Consider the following 20,654-nt stretch of genomic DNA (forward strand, 5'->3'; position numbering starts at 1 on the left):
TTCTTTGTCCAAAGAGTCTTGTAAAGTAGCCACTTCATAATAGCTTTGGCTATTATGAGCCGCTTGCTGTTGCTAATTTTGTTGCTGCTGCAGATTCTGAGTCTTTTCAAATCCTATAGCGACGCCTGCGAGAAGCTTCTCTCGCACCGACATTCCTGTCATCTCCGTACTCATTGGGATAAAGTCTCTCTTTGAACTATTCGACAGGCGTTTCTTCTTGGCATTTGGGGAATCGAGATGAGAGTCAAAAGCATGCTTTGACATAATGCCGAAAGGACTGTTGTGCGGTTTAAATATGATGGGCGGCAGTTGACTCGATATCAAGATGATAATTATTACAAGAGGAGTAAAACTAATTTGGGCATCGCAAATACTTTTGTGGTGTCGAAGAGAAAGAAAGAAGCACACAACCAAACCCGTGAGTCGGTTGAGCTTGAGCAACTGGCAAAATTCGTTGATTCACTTCCGCATTGGACTGTAGCTCTGCCATCAAAGTGCCAGTATCGATAGCTTTTTATGGAAGGTATATTTTGTTTTTGCAATATGCTGTTTCAAATGGCAGGTGCTTTGTTGTAATCACATTGCATTTCTTTTTACCTATCAATTGCACGGACATTTGCTCAATGTGGGAACTATGAAACTACCATTTGCATCTTGGATCTCTCACGTACGATTGAAAGGATATTGATGGATATAATTAGCGAGTCAAGGGAGAGTTGGCTTAGTAGCATTTAGAAGCGAGATTACATCGATTTATGTTTGACAATTCGCTTACAATTGAACTCCAGCATCTGACTATACTTGGACGGCCATTTCATACCAGGAAAAAGCACATTGACAGGCAGAATTGTTCAAAATAGCTATAAGAAAAGAATTTTTTTTGATATTATATGTTCCTCTTTAGCGCAATTATAATATTCTATTTTTTTTTTTTTATTACTGCTCTTCTTCTCGCTGAGCAGTGGCTTGAAAAGAAAAGCGTGCTGAAAAATCAGGCTCTGGCCACCACTAAGGAACGACCGATACCCAGATATTACTTCACACCCACCACAAACAAATATTAGTAATACGAAGTTATTATCTAAAACATACATACTGAGACATCCAGGCTCTTATATCGTATAATGCATGTCCCAAAGCCACAACTGCGACGGACTACTGATCACCGCTCCGACTCAATCACATGTTGCGTCTGTGAGCAGGTACATGTTTGTATACATGTATATGGAGCAGCCCATCTACTCCGCAGGGGCTGAAAAAGCAAATAATTCACCAGAAACAAATAATTATATGAATCTGATTTTCAACAAGTCGGTGAGAAAAGAAAAGAAAAAAAGAGGAGGGAGAGTGGGTTCTCATGCTGGGTGTGTTCAACTTGTATATGAAAGAACTCAATGCCTTTACTTAGGTAGATATCCTGCCTCATTAGCTGCAAGTAAACCCTCCAATAGAACAGCATGGAACAGCATAGATCACTAAGTTTTTATTGCGAGCCTGCCAATGCTACCTTTCAGCCCGCTCACCGACCGCAAGCAAACAATATGGGTCCCTCCCCTTAGGGTCACGCACACCCTCCATCAAGATTGATTGACAGACACTGTCGCAGATCAGGGCCGGCTCGCTCCCGAAAACCGGGTACGCATAAGGTAGGTAGCAAGAAAGCTTAGAGACATCGTCTCTGGGAGGGCTCATGTCTCCGCACGTTAGTACGATTCTGCGTCGGTGAAGCAGAGCTTGTTCATTTTCTCCCTCTGTACAGGTACATTACTCGCTATAAGATGCCATAATGTTATTACAACTCTATATGTATATACATAAAATTCCACAGCCATAGCATCCCATGAGTTACAACGCCAGCAATACAGACTTCTCGAAGTATAGATACAATATGTATTCATAGCTATGAAAAGGGGGGAGAAAAAAGAAAGTGAATAGGAGGGTTAGCCGATGAAAAGCAAAGGGTCAGTGAATATAGAAGAGAAAAGAAGAGAAAAGAATGAAAATCTAGCTGAGAATTCGAATTGCAGGCTCGTCGAGCTTAAGCAAGGCGAAAATGGCGTTTGCTCAAACCCCTGTCATCACCTCCAAGACAAAAGGCAAACAAACACACAAAAAAAAAAGAAAAGAAAAGAAGACAAGGAGGAGAGGAAAACAAGGCGGGCCACATCAAATTAAGCCACACTCTAGATCCTACTCTGACGTCTCATTTCCTACCCACCTGAAAGAGGGCGGCAAGGACTGCGCACGCCTCTCCCTCACATTACCTGGTATATCGTCTAGGTCGTACGGGTCGTCCTCCTCTTCATCCCCGCCGGGGGCGGCACTGTCAGGTAGCACAACATCTGGGGAATCGGGCGGCGTCGGAATCTCGCCATCGGAGAGAGGACAAGGATTGCAGGAGTCCATGCCGTGACAATCGTTCCACCCGTTACCAGGAAATGCGAGCGTGGGTGGATAATACGGCATCGGTAGAGGTTTGTATAGAGCAGTCATGCAAGCCAAAACAGATAATAAATCTGTAAACTCCATCATTTCAGCAGTACTTGAGGCATACATCGCCTCATTCCTAACTTTCGCAGACCTATTAGAATATGAACCGTACTGTCGCATCTGGGGATTGCTGTACCTCAAAGGTGTTCTTCGATCTTGGTTTCGTTCAATCAGATGAGAATATTTGCTAGGGTATTTCGGTTTTGGGCCAGCTATTCTGACTCTAATCCTAATAGACTCGGACTTGTTCTTGTCGTCAAAGATGAGCGGTCGACCTTTGAAGTGCTCGGTTTTCATATACGCTAAGTAGTCAAAAATTAGCTATATATGACCAAATCAAGAGGATAATGCTCCAGCCCTCAGTATGGACCTACCCAACAGTGTTTCAAAATTTTCTTTGCCCTGGATGCAGACCCATCCCGAACAGCTTACAGGAAAGGTCTCGACAAAATCAACAGTGCAGGATTCCGAAAGCCAGTCTTTCAACTCTTGCCATGTTGCTTTGAATGGCAACTGGTTGCCAGTCAGGTTAGAAAAGGATCAAATTTGTAGTAGGAGTGAAGGAGGGAGAGTAGAGGGTTCAGATTCGTTACTAACATTGCAAAAGAGAATGTGATAAATGCCAGTTTCATCTCCCGGCTTTACCTCGATCAGTGTGCTTGAACATGTGTCTCTGTTTGCCATGTTGAAATAAGAGGAGATGTAAAGTCTTTAAGCCAGAGGTGAAATGGGACAGCGCTGAGAGCTTGGCTGCTTTCACTTGGGCCGAGACCGTGGTATTTATAGAGGGTCCCGCGTTCAGGTAGACGCCCTTGACAATAAAATGGCAAAGAAGTGTTCACTGAACTCTCGTCACATAAGACTGGAAGACGCCACTTATCAGATAGATACCGAAAGATCAGGTTATCTGCCAATCAGATGTGTAGACACATAAGTATACTCTCTCGCTGCCAGGTGGCTGGTCCACTACATCGCTCTCCTTATATACTCCCGTGTTCAGGGTCAGGCCAAAAGCTTCAGAGGCAAATGTAATGTCTGATCGCCAATACAACACTGAAAAAAAGCGGCCGAAATTTAGCTCATAACCCCGGTGAAGCGATCTGTCAGTGCACGTCATGCCATCGCATTTCGGTCCTTGTCTCACGCGACGATGAGCTACGCTATGTAGATACATGGTCGGGGAACACCCCAGCTTTGAAAGGCAGGGGACCTGGAATACCATACATTCACGCTACGGAGTATTTTTATTAATCTTAACTCATAATCTACATGGGACAGGGTAGGCCTTCTCAACCTAACGAGGAGAGTGTACATGCTTCACGGATGAGAAGTCGGGAAGAACTGATGCTGCGATCGTGATTGAAAGTCTTCTCCTTGCAAAGTTTATTAATTCCAGGGGCCAGAACGCTGACTACTAGAAGAGTAAGCTGCCTCGGTAGATGAGACGGCAGCGTCGACTTTTGATGACTTGGGTTAGAGCACGATATTCGGCCCTTCGCAAAGGAAATGCTTCCGGATGTCGCTTTTTTTGGCAAGTGGCTTGTTTCGGGTTGTTTTATCCAGACGACCTTAAGAGGAAGGAAAAAGGAAAGCATGAATGTTTCTCTCTCTTTTTAACGCCCCATGGCTATACGAAGTACCCCTCGTACCAACTTGTCTTTGCATGGTCTTGCCATCACCCATGGCACCCAAAACGCCACACAGCAGGGGCCTGATACCGTGGAATTGGGCGACATGCGCAATGCCTTTTGCCCGTGTGTTGCGAATCGGCCGGCAGCAATGGATATGCCGGCAGGGTGTTTCTCGTTCGATGATTACGAACCGTAACGAGCGCAGGTTTCCATATCAAGACTGGCAACTTTTCGCTCAGAAACAATAATAGTATGCGATTTAGACATTTCTAAAGGAAAATGTATCATCCATGATTTCATCTTCGTCATCCATAGCGTAATGATTTGATGTTGGGCTATTGTATTGGAATTCACTGTTGTCGTGGCTTACGGCAGCTTGCTTCCAAGGGTTGCCATCTTGGCTGGCACTTGATGGAGACAACAAAAGGTAGTGCTGAGCATCAGAGACGAATAACACAGGTAATTCAGTCTCACGGTTGATCCACGCAACCTGTGATTTCCCCGCTGCTCTTCCTTCGGGCAAGTAAACTTCTGGAACAAGAGGCGTAGGTCCATTGGATAGAGGATCCCAAATGAACGACACTGCTTGTTGCGCTGGATCTTGCGAAGTAATTAGAAGGAGCTCACGAGAGCTTGTATGCCACTGGAATGCAACAGTGGTGTGGAATATCAGGACGGCTCTGAGTTCAGCCGCAATAACGTCCCATATCCATAGCGTGCACGGCGAGTCGTCCAGCCTTGTTGCCAAGAGGGTCGAGGACGAGTCAAAGGCGGCCATGGAGCAGCCAGATTTACTTTCTGCTCCAGGCTGGCCTTCAGTAGCAGATCCGGGGGGTGATAATATCTGAGTGGCCCTAAGAAAGGTGTGGGTGACTCTCCCTTGAAGAGGCTCAGCTCCGATTTGCTCTTGCCATACCTAGGATGGGGCTTAGTATTATAGAACAGGTCATGCATACTTTGTAGGATTATCTCACCTGAAGTGTATCTTTCGGTGTAATGGTGGCAGGATGAGGCAGTCTCAGTTGCGCCCTCCATGACTGCGTATGAAGAATGGCAACATCTCTGCTATAGTCACCAATGGCACACAGTTCTGCATTGGGGCTCAGTTGGCAGGTTTTGATGCCCAGTTCCAAGTCAGCGTCCGGGCCCTTTAGCAGATTAGATGCTGTAATGGTGCGGAAGTGCTGGCCGTCAGCTGTGTATAGAAGCAAGCGATGGCCTTGGGCAGCTGACTCCCATAGAAGAAGCCACCGGCCGTCGGGAGTCCATTCGAGGCCTTGGGCGTCCAGCGTCTCCGGACACCATGACTTATACACTTGCCGATCAGCCGGGCGATGAAGACTCACGACATCTTTGCCACCAGAGCGGGCCAGTAGTGCCAGGTGCCCGGTTCCTGGGCGAAGAGATACCCCTCGTGATGCGGAGGTGGCTTGATGGAACTTTGGGCTCGAGATCTCAACCACTCCTGAGCTACATACATCAAGAACTACAAGCTTTAAGCCAGATGCCGACCAAATTAAAATTTCGGTATCTCGAGCCCCAAACTGGAGGAAGGAAGGCTTCCCGCTAATAGAGCTGTAATTGCGGGCTGTTGCGTGGAATTCAGAGCCGCGAAGCGCAGAAAATACATCCAGCTGATCAGCTGTTGAGACGAGAAACTTGGTAGACGACGGAGCCCACAGCAGCGTAGGTACATTCGTCGAGCTAGTGCCTGCGGCTGAGGAGGCAAATGGGGAGCCGGACCCAAACGAGAGTGTCACAGCATTAGTGACTTGCAGGGTCTCAGTTGAGCGGACAATAATCCCAGAGGCTCTAAGAGTCACAATAAATCGGCCATCTGGACTCGGCCTGCAGTGGGGCGAAGCTGTGATATGTAAAGGTTAGCAGCTTGAGCATCAAGGGAGGTCTTCATGGTGCTTACATACACTCCAAAGCTGTAGCTGGATGCATTAAACCGGCGGGATCCGTCTGAAAGACTGTCTGGTAGAGTTTATCGGGTGATATACCGGCCCAGGGGTTACGTGAAGGGGAGGAGAGAGACGGGTGATGCCTCTATTGCCCGAGTCTTTCCTCGCCTAGATGCTCAAGAAGAGCTCTTTTGACAGATAACAGTGTACTTTGCCCAAGCAGTCCTTTTCCTTCTGCTCTGTGAATACAATTATGGGTGTGCTCTTAGGCAATGGATATTCCAGACCGATTGAAGCTGGATGGCAATATTTGTTTTTGTTTTTTGTTTTTTAACCCCTTTGCGGGCGTTAAGACAGCAAGAGGAACAGATCCGTAGGAAGCCGCTGTATAGCTGTATGTATAAACATCAGCAGGAAGACAAAAACACGCTCACATGTGGTGGTGGCACACGGCCCTGTGGGGTTGATGCTGATATTAACCCGTAGATGAGCGAGCGAATGAAAAAGTGCAGAGGTTGAATATTGCAGGTACGTACATAAGCATAGCCCAGCTTGAGGTGTGGATGCTGCTGAAGTACTAATACGAGTGCATACAGTACAGGCACTGAACAGCGCAGTGGGCGCCTGTATCGGTGCTTAGAAATGGGTGCAGGCGTCCCTACGGGGAGCTCTTTAGTGCTCTGCACTGGTAAACCTTCTGAACGCTTCCAGCTAGCGCCCGCAATTCTCCCCTCCAACAGCACCTTAACGCGGCCTAGCCTAGAGATGCCCCTCACTATGTAATCCGCGGCGTTATCGTCACGGTTGCATTATGGCCACAACGAGGAGGCAAAACTCAAAACCCAACTTCTTCTTCCTACTTCAAGCTCTCATCTTCTAACCGAAACATTTTCTTTTCTTTGTGTTTTTGGGTGCATTGGATTTAACTATACTTGACTATTTTTTGTTTTCATTCTGCACGGATTTACGAAGTATCTTACAAATTCATACTCTAGAGACGCTACCCGTACGACTCATAGCTCTCTGTCTCACTCAGCTCTTTATCTCATCCTAAGCTTCCTCCTCTTAGGTTCATCTATCTAGAAGTCCACCGTCTGGACCTCAATCAGGCCGTTCTCATCTTTTACTTTTTTTGCTTAGTTTGCAGTATCATGGCATTTAAGTCACTTCAGGGATAAGCCGTGTTATACAGAGCCATCTACGCATACATCAATCGCATCTGGCTGAATTTGCCACCGACGAGTACCACTGGTATAACGCTACACGCCGGTCTGAGAGCCGTGCTTTGTGTTCCAGATGCAGGCTACTCGCCGTCTAGCAGCAAGGCTGCCTGCAAGCATCGCACGAGGCCCAACTGTCTCGGGCTCACGATCATCCGTTGGCACACTGGCCTTCAAGAGACATGTGGCGTCGACCTCAGCGGCTGTTGAGGCTGCGCAACCAGAACCGCAGCCAACACAGGATATTCCTCCTCCAGCGCCGGGCATCCTTTCGCGCCGAGAGCGTGTCCGCGATGCCAAGCCCTTCTCGGAATTCCTGACCGATACCTTCCACCGGCAGCATGACTATCTGCGCATATCTCTCACTGAACGATGCAACTTGCGATGTCTGTATTGCATGCCGGAGGAAGGTGTGCCACTGTCTCCTGATAGGGAACTCCTCACAACTCCTGAGATCATCATGCTATCATCCATCTTTGTATCTCAAGGTGTAAACAAGATTCGACTTACCGGAGGAGAGCCAACAGTGAGACGGGATATCTTACCTCTGATGCACCAGCTCGGCGCTTTACGCCCGTATGGACTTAAGCAGCTATGCATAACCACCAACGGCATTTCGCTGCATCGAAAACTTGATAGTATGATCGATTCTGGACTTACCGGTGTAAACCTGAGCCTCGATACCCTAGATCCATGGCAGTTCCAGATCATGACAAGGAGAAAAGGGTTTGATGCTGTCCAGAAAAGTATCGACCGCATCCTAGAGCTCAACAAGCTTGGAGCTGGAATCAAGCTAAAAATCAACTGCGTCGTAATGCGCGGCCTCAATGACCGAGAGATCATCCCATTTGTCGAGCTGACTCGCGAGAAAGATCTCGAAGTGCGCTTCATCGAATATATGCCATTTGATGGCAACAAATGGAACAAGGGAAAGATGTTTTCATACAATGAGATGCTGGACGTGATCCGAGCTGAATACCCCGAACTGCAAAAGGTTCAAGACGGGATGAATGACACAAGTAAGACTTGGAAAATCCCTGGTTTTGAAGGCCGTCTCGGTTTCGTCACAAGCATGACACATAATTTCTGCGGCACCTGCAATCGACTCCGCATCACGAGCGACGGAAACCTCAAGGTTTGTCTCTTTGGAAACGCCGAGGTATCTTTACGAGATATCTTGCGTAAATCCAATAACGGAGAACCCATCGATGAAGAAGCATTCGAGGCCATGAAGCAGATTGAGATGAACCGTCGACAGGGCCTTGCAGGTACATCTGACACCCCCTTGGGCATGGCACCAAACGAAGCCGAGCTCCTTGACATAATCGGAATGGCAGTCAAGAGGAAGAAGGCGAAACATGCTGGTATCGGTCAGCTAGAGCACATGAAGAATCGACCAATGATCTTGATAGGTGGGTAAAAATCAAAAACAAAAACAAGACTGCATAGCATATATCCCCCTTGAAAAGACAAAATCATATATCAGGCAGATGGTCGTTGTTTTTAGCATCTCCAGGCCATCTCGCATATCTCCTTTGGCATTAAAACAGACTGATTGGACGACGATATAATCTATCATTCATCCTCTTTGGTTATACTTGGCGGTTTTCATACGCTAAGTAATAATGCATGATAGATCCTATTCCGCCAACGCTCGTCAACATGCCACCAATAGTACGACATCTTCTCAGTCGCAACATCATATCATCTACTACGCCATCAACAGCCATTTCAGGCCGCTTCCAGCAACTGCCTCAGCAACTGAGGCGGCTATCCAGCTCACGCAGTCTAAGAAATGGAAAAACGGAAAAGGAAAGCACAGCAGCAGCATCATCATCATCATCATCATCCCGCCTAACACACGTCTCCGATTCCGGCTCAGCACACATGGTCAACATCTCAGAAAAGCAAGTGACGTCTCGCGTAGCAACAGCCGCTTGCGCAGTGCATTTCTCCGACGACACTGCCATCAAGCTGATCCAGGAGAACCAGATGAAGAAGGGCGATGTCTTAGGCGTAGCCCGAATCGCCGGCATCATGGCTGCGAAGCGCACCGCTGATCTCATCCCGCTTTGCCACCCGATCGCCATCTCCAAGGTGAGCGTCGACTTAGACGTCGCCCCGGGGAGCCGGCAGATCGAGATCCGGGCCACCGTGACCTGCGATGGGAAGACGGGGGTCGAGATGGAGGCGCTTACCGCGGCGTCGACGGCGGCCTTGACGGTATATGATATGTGCAAGGCCGTGGATAAGGGGATGAGGATTGAAGGGCTTCGGGTTGTGCTAAAGGATGGAGGCAAGAGTGGGAGATGGGTGATGCCTTGATGGTGGATCGTGAGATGCCATGTTGTAATTAATCTTGCCTCATCTCCATCTTTATTTTCTTCAGCCTACAAGCATAACAGGTTGGAATAGCATATAGGGGCAATGACGTATTGAATTCTACACACTATCATCACGTACTAGGTAGTCAAGCTTGCCTATTAGTAACTTACATGTCATACTGGATACCCTAGACCTCGCGAATGAGTAGAGAACAATGTCTAAAAAAACGGCCTCTGGTCTAGTCCCACAAACAGAAATGCACATGAATGAAAATAACAATGCTCTTCACCGCTAACGGTCTAGCGGGCATCTTTGACCTCATCGGTGAACACGGCGGCGATGACCTCTACGTATCGATCTTACTCAATAAGCCCACTAAAAAAGGGCGAGCGCGCCCCGGTCAATAGACAAAACGGCCCCATGTCTAAGTTTGGGATTGGCATACCCGTATGAATCATAGAATTGGTAACGGCCGCCCCTCCCCTCACCACCACGACGACTCTAGGCGGGCCAGTCAGTAAGCTCCCAACAACGCAGCAGTGGAGGGGCCGAATGACCTCCCGCAGGAATAGCTTCACTTTTAATGAGAGAGCCTGACCACCGGTCTGCGTTGTCAAATTATGCACGACGAGCGGTGAGGAGGAGCTAAAAATGAAAACAAAACAAGGAAATACTCTAAAATCAGACACACTTGCACACCTACCGAGCAAGAGAAGGCAGTGTGGATGGGACGTTGAAACCCAACCTTGCCCTCCCACTTCCTGTTCCGCAGCAAGCAAGCAAGGCCAAGCTGCGTCCATGGCGACGATCCCATCATGCTGTGCCCCTCCTCCACACACCTCGCCTCGATGGATATACGGAGAAACGGCCCCTCCGTTCTCAGCAAGGCACTTTATTTGCCCTGCGGTTTATCTCCGACGTGCTGCGCGTGTGCTGGAAGGCGCATAAAGGCATCGACCAATCAGGTGTTAGTTATAAAGGGCAATGAAGAATGTTAAAAACAAGATGTGCCAATCACAGCGCAGCGATAAGAACAAACTAGAAGTCGTGCAGGCGATTACCCCATTTGGAAAAGAAGTAAAGTAACAAAGTAAAAGTTGGCTTGGCTTGGCTGGGTTGGCCACTGATTGACAGATTGACAGATTGGCGGAAGCATCCATAAAAAATTAGAGTGAGAGCTGTAACTCGTAGTCCTTAGTGTGTGTGGTCGATGATGCTGCAACCCATATCGCCAGCTTCTATTACCACGCCCATGGACTTGGGCTCTTGCTGATACTCTGTGTTATACAGCATGTCACACCGCACGCCATGGTTCTTTTCAGCGCCCAGAAGCACGTTATGCTCATTTCTGTAGCTTGGGCACGTTGGGATATCCATCTGCCGCACCGCGAAGTCTCAGAATCTGTCGATATTCAAACATTTCCTGTATATGACTGCATATACATATGCATATGCAGATGCGCACGCAGAGCATGGCTGCCACACAGCGAGCGAGGGCTGTAAGGATACCACTAGGGCACGCATGCATTTGCTTTTCGGTGTGTTGATGAGCGACTTGTTCTCTGTGGCATTCTGATTTGCCTCTATTTGGAGCATAGTAGCCGTGCATGTGAATTTAGCAGCTCAAGCTGTCCCTTGATCGGCCAGATTGCGCTGACGGGGCGGCCGTGTGGTGGCGACTTGGTCGCTCTAGTGAGCTTCTTCGAACAAAAAAGCGCGAGTAAGTTCGGCTTCTGCCTGCCTGTGCTTTTCGCCTAGCAGCAAAAAAAAACATGGCGCTGTGGATTTTTGTCTTTTTTTGGTCGCTCCACCAGACCGTGCCGAGGGACGTTGACAAGCCGCCGGTAGAGATGACCGGGATGGGCTGGTATCTGCTAGCAATAAGACACGTAAGAATAACTAAATACTCCGTAGCAAAGACATAGCATTATGCTGGCGGCAAATTCGCTAACGCGTGTTCCTGGCGAGCTTGCGGCGGCTGGTGGCAAACTAACCAGGAAGTAGCATCTATGCAAGATCCTCGCAGAGCCGCATTGGAAGGTCAACAAGTTCTAGTGCCCCTTCTTTTCCATACCAGAACAACGCCGTCTCTCTGCTATTTGGCGGTGTACTCCGAAGTAACGAGCTAGTTGGCAATAGCAACGAGATAGATGGAGAGATGGAGAGATGGAGCGCATAGAAGCTATTCGGCAATGGTTCGGAAGTGCAGCTGGTATAGTTTGGTCTGGTGCGGTCCGGTGCAAGCCAGGAAGATCAGAGACTATCCAGGCAAAGATGCCGAGCCGCGAATGTTTAATTGCGCTCGGGATTTTTCCGTCGTTTTCAACGAAAACTGTGTCTCGTTCTGCAAAGCCCTTACTAAAAACGGGGAAAGCAGATGTTGCTACTAGCATGTACTCGTAATGGCGCGGGATGGATACCGTCTTGATGGGGTAAATGTGAATAATAGCTGTGCGAATACTCGCAGCAGAGCAGAGGGAGGCTCCATCGCGGATGTTACCATGGCTGTGTACTCCGGACTGGTAAGGGCCCTGTTCGGTTCCTCGCATAACAACCATGTCAATTCAGAGAGGAGACTGCAAAAAAAGACTCAAGATTCCTATCCAGGAACCAAAAGCTAAGAAGCTGTGGTGAAAAGATCAACACGCCGAGACCTTTGTGGTGGAGACTAGCGCGAGGGCCGTCCTGGGGCCCTTTTTTTTTTTTCTTGGGGGTGGGGGGGCATTGGCACCAGAGAGTGGCATCTCCGAAACCGTTCATGCGACAGGCGACCAGAAAAGACGCAGAAGAAGAGGAGAGGCGAGAGGCGGGGTGAGAAAGATGGAGAAGAGATTGAGGGGAAACACAGGACTCGTAAAGACGTGAGTTTGAGTCGTATACGGTAGAGAAGCTGCTGTGAGCGAATGAGGCAGAGAGAGTTTGACGGCCGTGCCCGAGATGATAGAAGAAGCACAAAGTATAAGTCAGCTCGATGAGGAAACATGTGAAAGCTATCGAGTGCAGTACAGTGCTCGCCTCATTGTGAGTAGCCACTGGCAAGGTTCTGCTTGCTTTGCTTAGTCGTATCCCGGCAGTGGCGGCGTCGACACCACTGCATTGCCAGAGCCGATCGAGATACTGCCGCCGATGTCATTGCCTGAGGAGGACTGGTCGAGGCCACTGCATGCATCGTCGTCAGGTGTCACCGTGCAGGCCAGGCGTTTGCGTTGTGTTGTGTTGTGTTGCGTTGCGTCGCGCGGTGCAGGGGGCCTAAAATTGAAGTTGTACTGGGCCACGGAGCCACAGCTCAGCGTTACGAGCACTACCGCCAGTAGCTCCCAGGACAATGGCCTATTGTAGTAAGTTGTTGGTGCTCCATCGCGCTCACTGGTGGCTCCAGGACCCCTATCTGGAAAGGCAGCCCGTTGCCAATCGGGCGGCGGATACGATGGGGCGAATCGTGGCGACTAGTGGGTGAGCGGCCAGAGTTGACGAGAACTGGCTGGCGTTTGGATTTGCCTTTTGGAGTTGAAGCCATGGCACTCTGCTTTACTGTAGAGCACAGGGCACTGCTATTTCCAGTATAGAGGCTCGTGCTGTAAGTTGCTCGCGCTGGCCGTACGAATTAGAACGGCTTTACACGACCAACCCGCCAAGACGGGGCGCGCGTTTTGCGCTGCAGGAAGGTGCCAGGGGAGTCAGTAATTAGCGCTCGCTCTCTTTTTTTTTTTTTTTCCCTTCAAGCTCTCGTTTTGGGCACGAGGGAGGTATACGCTACCTTGAATTGTCACTCTGACCACTGTGCTGCAGATGTATTCTATACACGCAGCACGAGACATCAGCTTCCCTCTCAGAGGCAAGTAAGGACGTGCTGAGAGCGCGAAAGGGTAACAAGGCACCTGCCACCCTGGCCCGTTAAGCTTACTATGACGAATGCACTGCATCTTCGACAGCGACTAGGCCCCCAAATCTTCAGTGATTTTTTGTTTGTTTTGACAGCACGTCACAGTTCAGGCATAAAATACGCTGCTTATTGTAATCGTATAATATTCTGGCCCGTAAACACTACTGGGCCGGCATCTCACATCTCACAACAGCATCGACAGCCATACTTTCCGCCCCAAGACCCAAATCTTGCTCTAGTCGCCGGTTAGTAGGCAGTGGGAGATGGTTAGCCGAAGTGGGAGTGACTGAGCGGGCCAATAGGCAGCCCACCAATTCAACCCAGAGAAATAAAACCCCAAAGTTCCGTGCCACACTGGAGCAGCGCCGAAAAAAAGAGGAGACTCCAGGTGCCTTGTCCAGACCACCACGACCCAGCTTCATTAGTCGTAGGCCTAGCATGTTGTGTACCGTCTGGTCTGTATGTGAGTGCATGCTCATGATATGTGACCTGGGCTGCAGCTGGGTGCATGATGCATGCTTGCAGTAGTAGCAGAAGCAGCTGTGGTGCAGTAGCAGCAGCTAGGCGCAACTCTTTTTTTTTTTCTTCCTTTTTCCACTGACTGATTCTGTTTGCTTCGTCTTCCCTGTCGTCGTAGATCCTCCAACGACACACAGACCCGAGATATCTCACCTCACCTGGGTATATCCTTGCCTCCTCCAAATTATAGCTTACACAAGTCGACCTGCTATCTCAATGCCCCGTATTTCCCATGTGTTCGTCTGCCAGGTTCACCTGCCAGAGCCCATCATCCATTCCAAGCACCATCGCTAGCGGTAGTAGGTATTACACCGTCCACAACCCAAAATCCATTGACTCGCATCGCCACCGCGCAGCGCCTGGCCAATGGCCGCCCAGCGATAGTCCGCCCCCTGTCAAATCGCACCAATCCAGCCACACCCCGACACACCCGACACGCAGATGAATAGGAGGACCCAGTTTGCCGTGCTCCATCAATCTCGACTCGAGGCCCTGGAGAGCTGCTCCGGACCGTGCAAGTACCCGCCAGACTCGCCTCGGTGCTGTCTGCCATGTGCCTGCCATATATCTACATCTTGACCGTCGCCTCACCCTCTTGTCCGTCTCATCTTCATACCCGCCAAACTACATCCTCACATATACACATAACATATTACTACCTCGTCTCGCAAGTTTGCGGGTGTCGGACGATTTCACATCTCACGACACTTTAGCCCACCCTTCTGTACTACACTGTTTTCCCTTCTGCCGTCCTTTGCAGCGTAGCGTGCAACGAAAGCCCTCTGGGACCAAACCATCTTCTCCCATCCATCATCCTGTACACGATACAAGATACCTACCATCTACCTCCCTCCAAACACTCCCCACGAGACGCCTCTTACGTGGCCCAACAACATCCAACACGGCAACCTCCCAGGAAATTAAAAGAGCCCCCAAATAATAGACCACAATGGCCGCTCAGCTCATCATGCCTACCGCTCCAGGAGCGCAGCAGCACTCCCGCCACTTTCTGCCTGATAACAGACGCCCCCATGCACACAGCCGCTCGCAGTCATTCCAGCTGCCCCCAGGACCTCAGCTGTCGCCAAACAGCGCCAACGGCTTCAATGAACCTCCCCACGCTGTCTCGACACCGCCCTCGCCAAAGGCTCGCCATGCGCGTCCCCTCTACATGCCCGCAGCTCTGCGTGCAAACAACGAGTTCCCATCACAGCCCTTGACCAAGTCAAGATCGGGTGACTCAAGCTCCGACTCTGGATCTGACACGACGCTGCGTCGCTCCAACACCGGCTTCATGAGCCTCGGTGGACTCGTTGGTCAGCAGTTCAGCCGCCGTGCCAGCGAGAGCGGCAAGAGCAGCATCGACGGAGAGTGGAATCTCGAGCTCTTCCCCGACGTTACTGAACAGCCCACTCGCAAGCACTGGAAGGTTAGTTTACATCAGCATTCAATACGAAGGCTTCATCTCATACTAACATCGTCCCAACCAGCCCGATACTGAATCCACCATCTGCGACGACCCGACCTGCAAGCGCAACTTCAGCTACTTTGTCCGCCGCCACCACTGCCGCAAATGTGGCAACATCTTCTGCGACTGGCACTCCAGCTACGCGCTCCCGCTTGACCAAAACGCAAACTTCAACCCGCGTGCCATCCCCTCACGCACGTGCAACCACTGCTTCGAACAGTTCAAGACATGGCATAGCCGCGAAGGTAGCCAGGTTTCTAGCTCGGCTTCATCCGATGCTCATGGCGCCATCTCATCACCCATTGCTGCTCCGCCCGGAACGCCTTTCGGCCTGCCTCAGGGTCCTGAGATTCCAGCCAGTGTTCCCCGCGACTGGAACTGGAGCACCTTTTAAGACATACAAGCAGAGCAAGTCAAACCACTACGAATAGCTCTTATTTTGATGAGCAACATCTATTCAAGATATTTTATAAGTCAGGGGTTATTTCCCCTACTACACTCGTTTCGCCGCTGTGGCGGCATCATCGATGATACCCGGAGCGAAACATGAAATTTACGAGCAACTCAATGACGATAGAACATTAGACCAGATTGATGATTTTTTTTTTTTAATTTCTTTTTCTTTTCAACCTTTTCACATCCCATATTATTTTTGTTTCAAATGGGACAAGCTTGATTTATAAGCGCAGAGATCTTTTTTATATCTCTCATTTTCTTTTTCAAATCAACTTGCATGGCAAACATCATCTTTCTCGACAGGCTTGGTCGAGAAAGCGTCAAAGGGACAGAAATTCAGGATTCTAGAACAGCACGGATACAGCTACTAGATATATCTTTTGGGAAAGCAGGCGTTGTTTTTTTATAATAGTTCCCTTGAAGGGGGAATGTGTGTTTATGGAGGTGGCAATACCCCAATGGCGGATGAGGCCGCTTCAATTGTTTCTCTGCGATACTATAGATGGATAATTGATTTTACAAATATTTACTCTTTTAAACAATCGTTTTTACTACTCAATGACTGTGATTTGATACTTGCCCCATTCTTCATCCATCTCTTTTACTCTAATATTTGTAGCTATGAAACTCACTTCAGTATCGCCTCACAGCATTCTTATGGCAGTATATATATATACATTGCCTTGGCTATCACAAATGATTGTTGGATTCCCCCTTTGCCTGATATTGCAACAATCTCACCCTTTTCTTTGGTCAAGAGTATGTAAACGTTTCACCAACTTTCGGCAAATTCGACTTCTTCCTTTTCAAGTGAATGCAAAAAAAAAAGGTAAAAATGTAAATAACACAGAGAAATAGTAAAGTATGATAAGAAAAGTACTTAACATGTATATCCATCAAGTTGACTTGAAAAATGTTGAGATCATACATGCATTCTGCTGTTTTCTTCTAATAAGACAATTTATATTGAGTTGGAATTGTTGTAGATTTTCGTCTCTAGCTACTCATGTAAATTTACTTGGTCCTCATAAACCTTTTTTTTTATTGCCTGGTAGTTAATATTGGCATTTAGGAAGGAAATAGTGAAAGAGGATAAGAAAAGCACATAATATGTATATTCATACAGTTGACTTAAATAGTGTCAGATTATACATGTATTCTGCTGTTTTTTTTTTCTGATGGGGCAACTTTTATAGAGTTGAAATAACTCTAGATTCTCGTCTATATACCTATATATGTAAATTTATTCAGCCTTCACAAAATTTTTTTCTTATTACAGTCAATATTGATATTCGGCTCTAGCAGTCCAACAATTCCAATAGTTTATGAGAATAGGCACATCAGTCAAGTAGTATATATATATATATTTCTTCTTTTTTTTTTTATGAATTTATGGTATTAAAAGACATGTGTAGATCCACACCCATCTTTTTCCATGTAGTTGTATGAAAATTTATTGATCTTCTCCCCTATGCAATCAGCATCATCATTGTCATCATCTACTCTTATTCTCTTCTTCCCCCAATGTTAATAATTTAAACAACGCCAGGTCCTTTTTGTGTGAAAAGCTATTGAACTCTTTTCTTTTCCCATGCCCGTGAAATTAATAAAACAAGTTTAGCACAAAACAAAAAAACGCAAAGAAAAAAGTTCGCCCATTTTCAGCGTTTTAACCCCTTGATTGTGAAGACTCTCCCCCCTATAGCAACTGATGCTACATTGTGTGTCCTCCACGGGGTCGTTATTCTTCCCCTTCTTCTATGAGCTTTCTAAGCCCTGCGCTTGGTCGTCTTGGCCTTGGGGCTGGTGCTGGTGCTAGCATGGCCGTCCAGCATCTGCTCGCCGCCATAGACCTCCCTCTCGACATTTCGGGCAGCTTCCCAGCCGGCCTTTTCAGCGAGGGTGACCTCGTCGCCCATGTCTCGGGCAGTCTTGCCGTTCAACTTCTGCGCGGCGGTGCTGCGCTTGACGTAGCTGGCGATGAAGAAGCTGACAAAGAGGTAGGTGAGGGGAGCGAGGTAGAGCACGTTGAGCCAAATGGCAAAAGTCTCACCAGTAGTGACGATGCAAGGCTGTGCGAGTTGTGATGTCTGGGTGACGGTGGTCATCTTTTGGGCGCTGGGAGCGGCAGCGGCAGCAGCAGCTCCGTTGTTGTCAGATCCGAAGATGAGGCTCTTGAGCGAATCCAGAGCACTGACGGCGGTAGGGATGATGTAGTCGATGGGAGCGCTCCTGGTAACGGGAGCGTCTTCGGCTACGACGTGAGTGGAGGTGATGGGGGCAATGTATGTGATGAAGGAGTGAACCATGGCGAAAGAGGCTCCGACAACAAACTGGGTGATTTGCATGCTGGTCAAGGTGCGCTTCATGACGTTGGGGATCTTGATGGAAAAGGCCGACAGAGTGTAGTAAGTGTACTGAAAATGGCAGTTAGCAAACAGAAAGATATAAGTCGCGGAAACAGATCTAAACTTACCATCAGAGCGTGGATAAATGAGTTGAAGAGGCAGAAGATCCAGATGGGGCTGGCCATGTAGCGCATACCAGCCCACATGCACATCATAGCACCAGCGTGGTGGTAGGTCTGCAGAGTCGAGCTGTACTTGCCCTTGGCCAGGATAATAAAGGTATCCAGGACCTCGTAGAACTTGCTCAGGTAGAAGATCCAGCCGTAGAAGTCAAGACCCTCATTCCACATGCGGCCGGGCTCAAGGCTGTTGGGCATGCCATTGCCAGCAGCCATATACTCAGCGGTGCTTTGCGAGGCGGTATCCCAGCCCAAGGTGGTATCATTGTAGTACATGGAGTTGCCCAGACCGCGAGGTCCGTGTAAGCGGCAGAAGCTCTCAGCCGTGGCAGCAAAGCCACCAGGGCCAAAGGGATGAGCAATGCTCCTCTGCATGACGCCCACCATGCCCCAGAAGGTCCAGGCTGAGTAGACAGCGAGGAGGATGTTGTGCAGCACAACAAAGACGAAGAAAGGGCGAGTCTTGCTGATGCCCCATGGCTTCTTGTTGCGCGCCTTGTTATACTTGTTGAGCAGCTTGGCCGAGATGGCATAGACCGCAGCGATGGTCAATGGGACTCGGGCATCCAGAGCAGCTCCATAGAGATGGTCGGGAATGTTGAATGGCCTCAGAATAGAGGTAGGAACATGCGCCGGTGGCAGCGGTGCGGGAGGGTTGGCTGGAGGGAAGTTGAAGAGGCTCGCATCGGGCATTGAGCCCAAAATCTGAAGATTAGACATGTTGAACGGTTGAACTGAACAAAAACGAATTCGTAACAGAGTCGTATGTATGTATAATGCTTGTGGCGAGAAAAAAAAATAAAGGAAAAAAAGTGAGGCTCGTTGGAATGCAAGAACGGGTGTAAGTCGTTCGTCCAACCAGAGTCTCTCACACTAAGACAAGCACGCTTGTTCTTTTTTTTTTTCTTACTACTGCCGCCTGCAAGCAGTAATGGATGTAATGCAGCTGGTGCTAGCGGTGCCCACTTGGCTATTAAAGCAGCAGCAACGAAGAGCTTCTTTCGATCAATGCAAGTCGCACCAAACAGAATTATTAAAATAAACAGAGGGAGAAGGAAGAATAAATTTCTCCGTGTTACAGAGATATTAGATTATCAGTTGAAAAAAAAAAGAGGGCGATGGTACCCGCTCTCGCCGCCGAGGCTCTTTTTTTTTTCCCAAGGGAGGGGTGAAAAAACGCGGCCTGGCGAATTTGTTGGGGCACAGGCGGGTCAACGGATCGCTATTGACCAAAGCTCTTGACGGTGCAAGCGAGGGGAAAAAGTCAAGAAGTAGAAAAAAAAGTCAACAAGTTCGTCCGAATGCAGATGGTGGTAGATTATCAATGCTTTTTCATTGGCTGTGCCGAGGGGTCTGAGCCTGGAGAAGCAACTCCTGATTCGTTTCCCTTGATGCTTTCCCTGCAAAGTAAAGTGGTTTTAAAGTTCTGAGTGCACGGCGCAGGCTTTAGAGATGTACTTGGGTGTGCGTATCTGGGGCAGCAGCTTGCCCAGGGCGCGTCGTGGTTATTATGAATTAAATATTAAGAATTCTCTGCCGCTTAATCTATGCAGATGGAATTGATTCATGTAGGGAGAAGGGGAGAGAGATAAGAGCTTTTGTTTGCAAAAACCTTGAGCGCGTGCCAGACAAGCTCGAGGGAGGCGGACTGATGTTTAATAAGAGAATAACCTTGTTCAGCCTCAGCTTCATCGAAGCAATGCCATTGTACCGGCTACCGACAAACTTTGATGTCTCTGCGCAGGGAATCCCAGTACCGGATACCTCTGCCACTCCCCGATCAGAACAGCTAATATCGATGTCATAAGAGCCCCCAGAAGCGAGGCTATTCCGCATCATTTCTAGACTGCAACTGTCTCTTAAAGCCGGCGGTCGTCCTGCGTCTCCCCTGTTGTTTTGGCTTCTGGCCACGGCCGTCGGGCAAGCCCTGGCGCTGATAGCCTCGTCCGTAGCGTCGAGCTGGAGATTGCAGCGAGAAGGTACCTGCGATGTTATCAATCTGCCGCTCTCGCCGGCATCCAAAAAGGCTATTTAGGAGTACCTTCACCCGCAATCTGTACAGGCAGAATGAAGCGGGACTCACGCCCCCCTGCCCGTCCTTTCGGAACCCGCGGAGTAGCAGGTCGATCGATTTCGTGGCGCCCAGTTGATGCCAATCCTGTCTACAGGCAGCTGAACCGAGCTGAGCTGACCTGGACTACAGAAGAGCCTTATTGATTCTCAAAGCT

The 20,654-nt window shown here is 48.7% G+C and overlaps 5 protein-coding genes across 5 annotated transcripts; 2 read left to right on the plus strand and 3 right to left on the minus strand.

Moving 5' to 3' along the window:
- Positions 1–2,182: 2,182 nt before the first annotated feature.
- GGI43DRAFT_429415 (uncharacterized protein) lies at positions 2,183–3,281 on the minus strand. The gene is made up of 3 exons (XM_083209114.1): positions 3,088–3,281; positions 2,865–3,003; positions 2,183–2,792 (listed from the first exon to the last, which is right to left on the minus strand). The coding sequence occupies exons 1-3, from the start codon at positions 3,172–3,174 to the stop codon at positions 2,191–2,193; spliced, it is 828 nt and encodes a 275-aa protein (XP_083064684.1). The 5' UTR covers positions 3,175–3,281; the 3' UTR covers positions 2,183–2,190.
- A 1,093-nt stretch (positions 3,282–4,374) lies between these two features.
- GGI43DRAFT_141055 (uncharacterized protein) lies at positions 4,375–6,199 on the minus strand. The gene is made up of 3 exons (XM_083199294.1): positions 6,047–6,199; positions 5,096–5,985; positions 4,375–5,037 (listed from the first exon to the last, which is right to left on the minus strand). The coding sequence occupies exons 1-3, from the start codon at positions 6,069–6,071 to the stop codon at positions 4,381–4,383; spliced, it is 1,572 nt and encodes a 523-aa protein (XP_083064685.1). The 5' UTR covers positions 6,072–6,199; the 3' UTR covers positions 4,375–4,380.
- Positions 6,200–7,144: 945 nt separating this feature from the next.
- GGI43DRAFT_141107 (uncharacterized protein) lies at positions 7,145–9,753 on the plus strand. The gene is made up of 2 exons (XM_083199295.1): positions 7,145–8,660; positions 8,885–9,753. Exons 1-2 carry the CDS (start codon positions 7,325–7,327, stop codon positions 9,571–9,573), a joined length of 2,025 nt encoding a protein of 674 aa, XP_083064686.1. The 5' UTR covers positions 7,145–7,324; the 3' UTR covers positions 9,574–9,753.
- A 4,973-nt stretch (positions 9,754–14,726) lies between these two features.
- On the plus strand, positions 14,727–16,082 carry GGI43DRAFT_141185 (FYVE zinc finger domain-containing protein). The gene is made up of 2 exons (XM_083199296.1): positions 14,727–15,404; positions 15,466–16,082. The coding sequence occupies exons 1-2, from the start codon at positions 14,925–14,927 to the stop codon at positions 15,835–15,837; spliced, it is 852 nt and encodes a 283-aa protein (XP_083064687.1). The 5' UTR covers positions 14,727–14,924; the 3' UTR covers positions 15,838–16,082.
- A 1,352-nt stretch (positions 16,083–17,434) lies between these two features.
- GGI43DRAFT_141219 (GNS1/SUR4 family-domain-containing protein) lies at positions 17,435–19,290 on the minus strand. Its single transcript, XM_083199297.1, has 2 exons — positions 18,376–19,290; positions 17,435–18,316 (listed from the first exon to the last, which is right to left on the minus strand). The coding sequence occupies exons 1-2, from the start codon at positions 19,144–19,146 to the stop codon at positions 17,669–17,671; spliced, it is 1,419 nt and encodes a 472-aa protein (XP_083064688.1). The 5' UTR covers positions 19,147–19,290; the 3' UTR covers positions 17,435–17,668.
- Between the last annotated feature and the right edge of the window lie 1,364 nt (positions 19,291–20,654).

This window comes from Trichoderma evansii, assembly GCF_050947405.1.
Source record: "Trichoderma evansii strain SZMC 28006 chromosome Unknown GGI43scaffold_2, whole genome shotgun sequence".
Taxonomy (NCBI): Eukaryota; Fungi; Ascomycota; class Sordariomycetes; order Hypocreales; family Hypocreaceae; genus Trichoderma; species Trichoderma evansii.

Excerpts from the sequence above, each read along its gene's own strand:
- GGI43DRAFT_141185 (XM_083199296.1), top strand. The coding sequence starts at position 14,925 with ATGGCCGCTCAGCTCATCATGCCTACCGCTCCAGGAGCGCAGCAGCAC. Across the intron at positions 15,405-15,465 it reads CCACTCGCAAGCACTGGAAG|CCCGATACTGAATCCACCAT; the intron begins GTTAGTTTACAT and ends CGTCCCAACCAG.
- GGI43DRAFT_141055 (XM_083199294.1), bottom strand. The coding sequence starts at position 6,071 with ATGCATCCAGCTACAGCTTTGGAGT. Across the intron at positions 5,986-6,046 it reads TCCAGCTACAGCTTTGGAGT|CTTCGCCCCACTGCAGGCCG; the intron begins GTATGTAAGCAC and ends TACATATCACAG. Across the intron at positions 5,038-5,095 it reads CACCGAAAGATACACTTCAG|GTATGGCAAGAGCAAATCGG; the intron begins GTGAGATAATCC and ends GCCCCATCCTAG.
- GGI43DRAFT_141219 (XM_083199297.1), bottom strand. The coding sequence starts at position 19,146 with ATGTCTAATCTTCAGATTTTGGGCTCAATGCCCGATGCGAGCCTCTTC. Across the intron at positions 18,317-18,375 it reads CATTTATCCACGCTCTGATG|TACACTTACTACACTCTGTC; the intron begins GTAAGTTTAGAT and ends TGCCATTTTCAG.
- GGI43DRAFT_141107 (XM_083199295.1), top strand. The coding sequence starts at position 7,325 with ATGCAGGCTACTCGCCGTCTAGCAGCAAGGCTGCCTGCAAGCATCGCA. Across the intron at positions 8,661-8,884 it reads TCGACCAATGATCTTGATAG|ATCCTATTCCGCCAACGCTC; the intron begins GTGGGTAAAAAT and ends AATGCATGATAG.
- GGI43DRAFT_429415 (XM_083209114.1), bottom strand. The coding sequence starts at position 3,174 with ATGGCAAACAGAGACACATGTTCAAGCACACTGATCGAGGTAAAGCCG. Across the intron at positions 3,004-3,087 it reads ATCACATTCTCTTTTGCAAT|TTGCCATTCAAAGCAACATG; the intron begins GTTAGTAACGAA and ends ACTGGCAACCAG. Across the intron at positions 2,793-2,864 it reads AAATTTTGAAACACTGTTGG|CGTATATGAAAACCGAGCAC; the intron begins GTAGGTCCATAC and ends TTGACTACTTAG.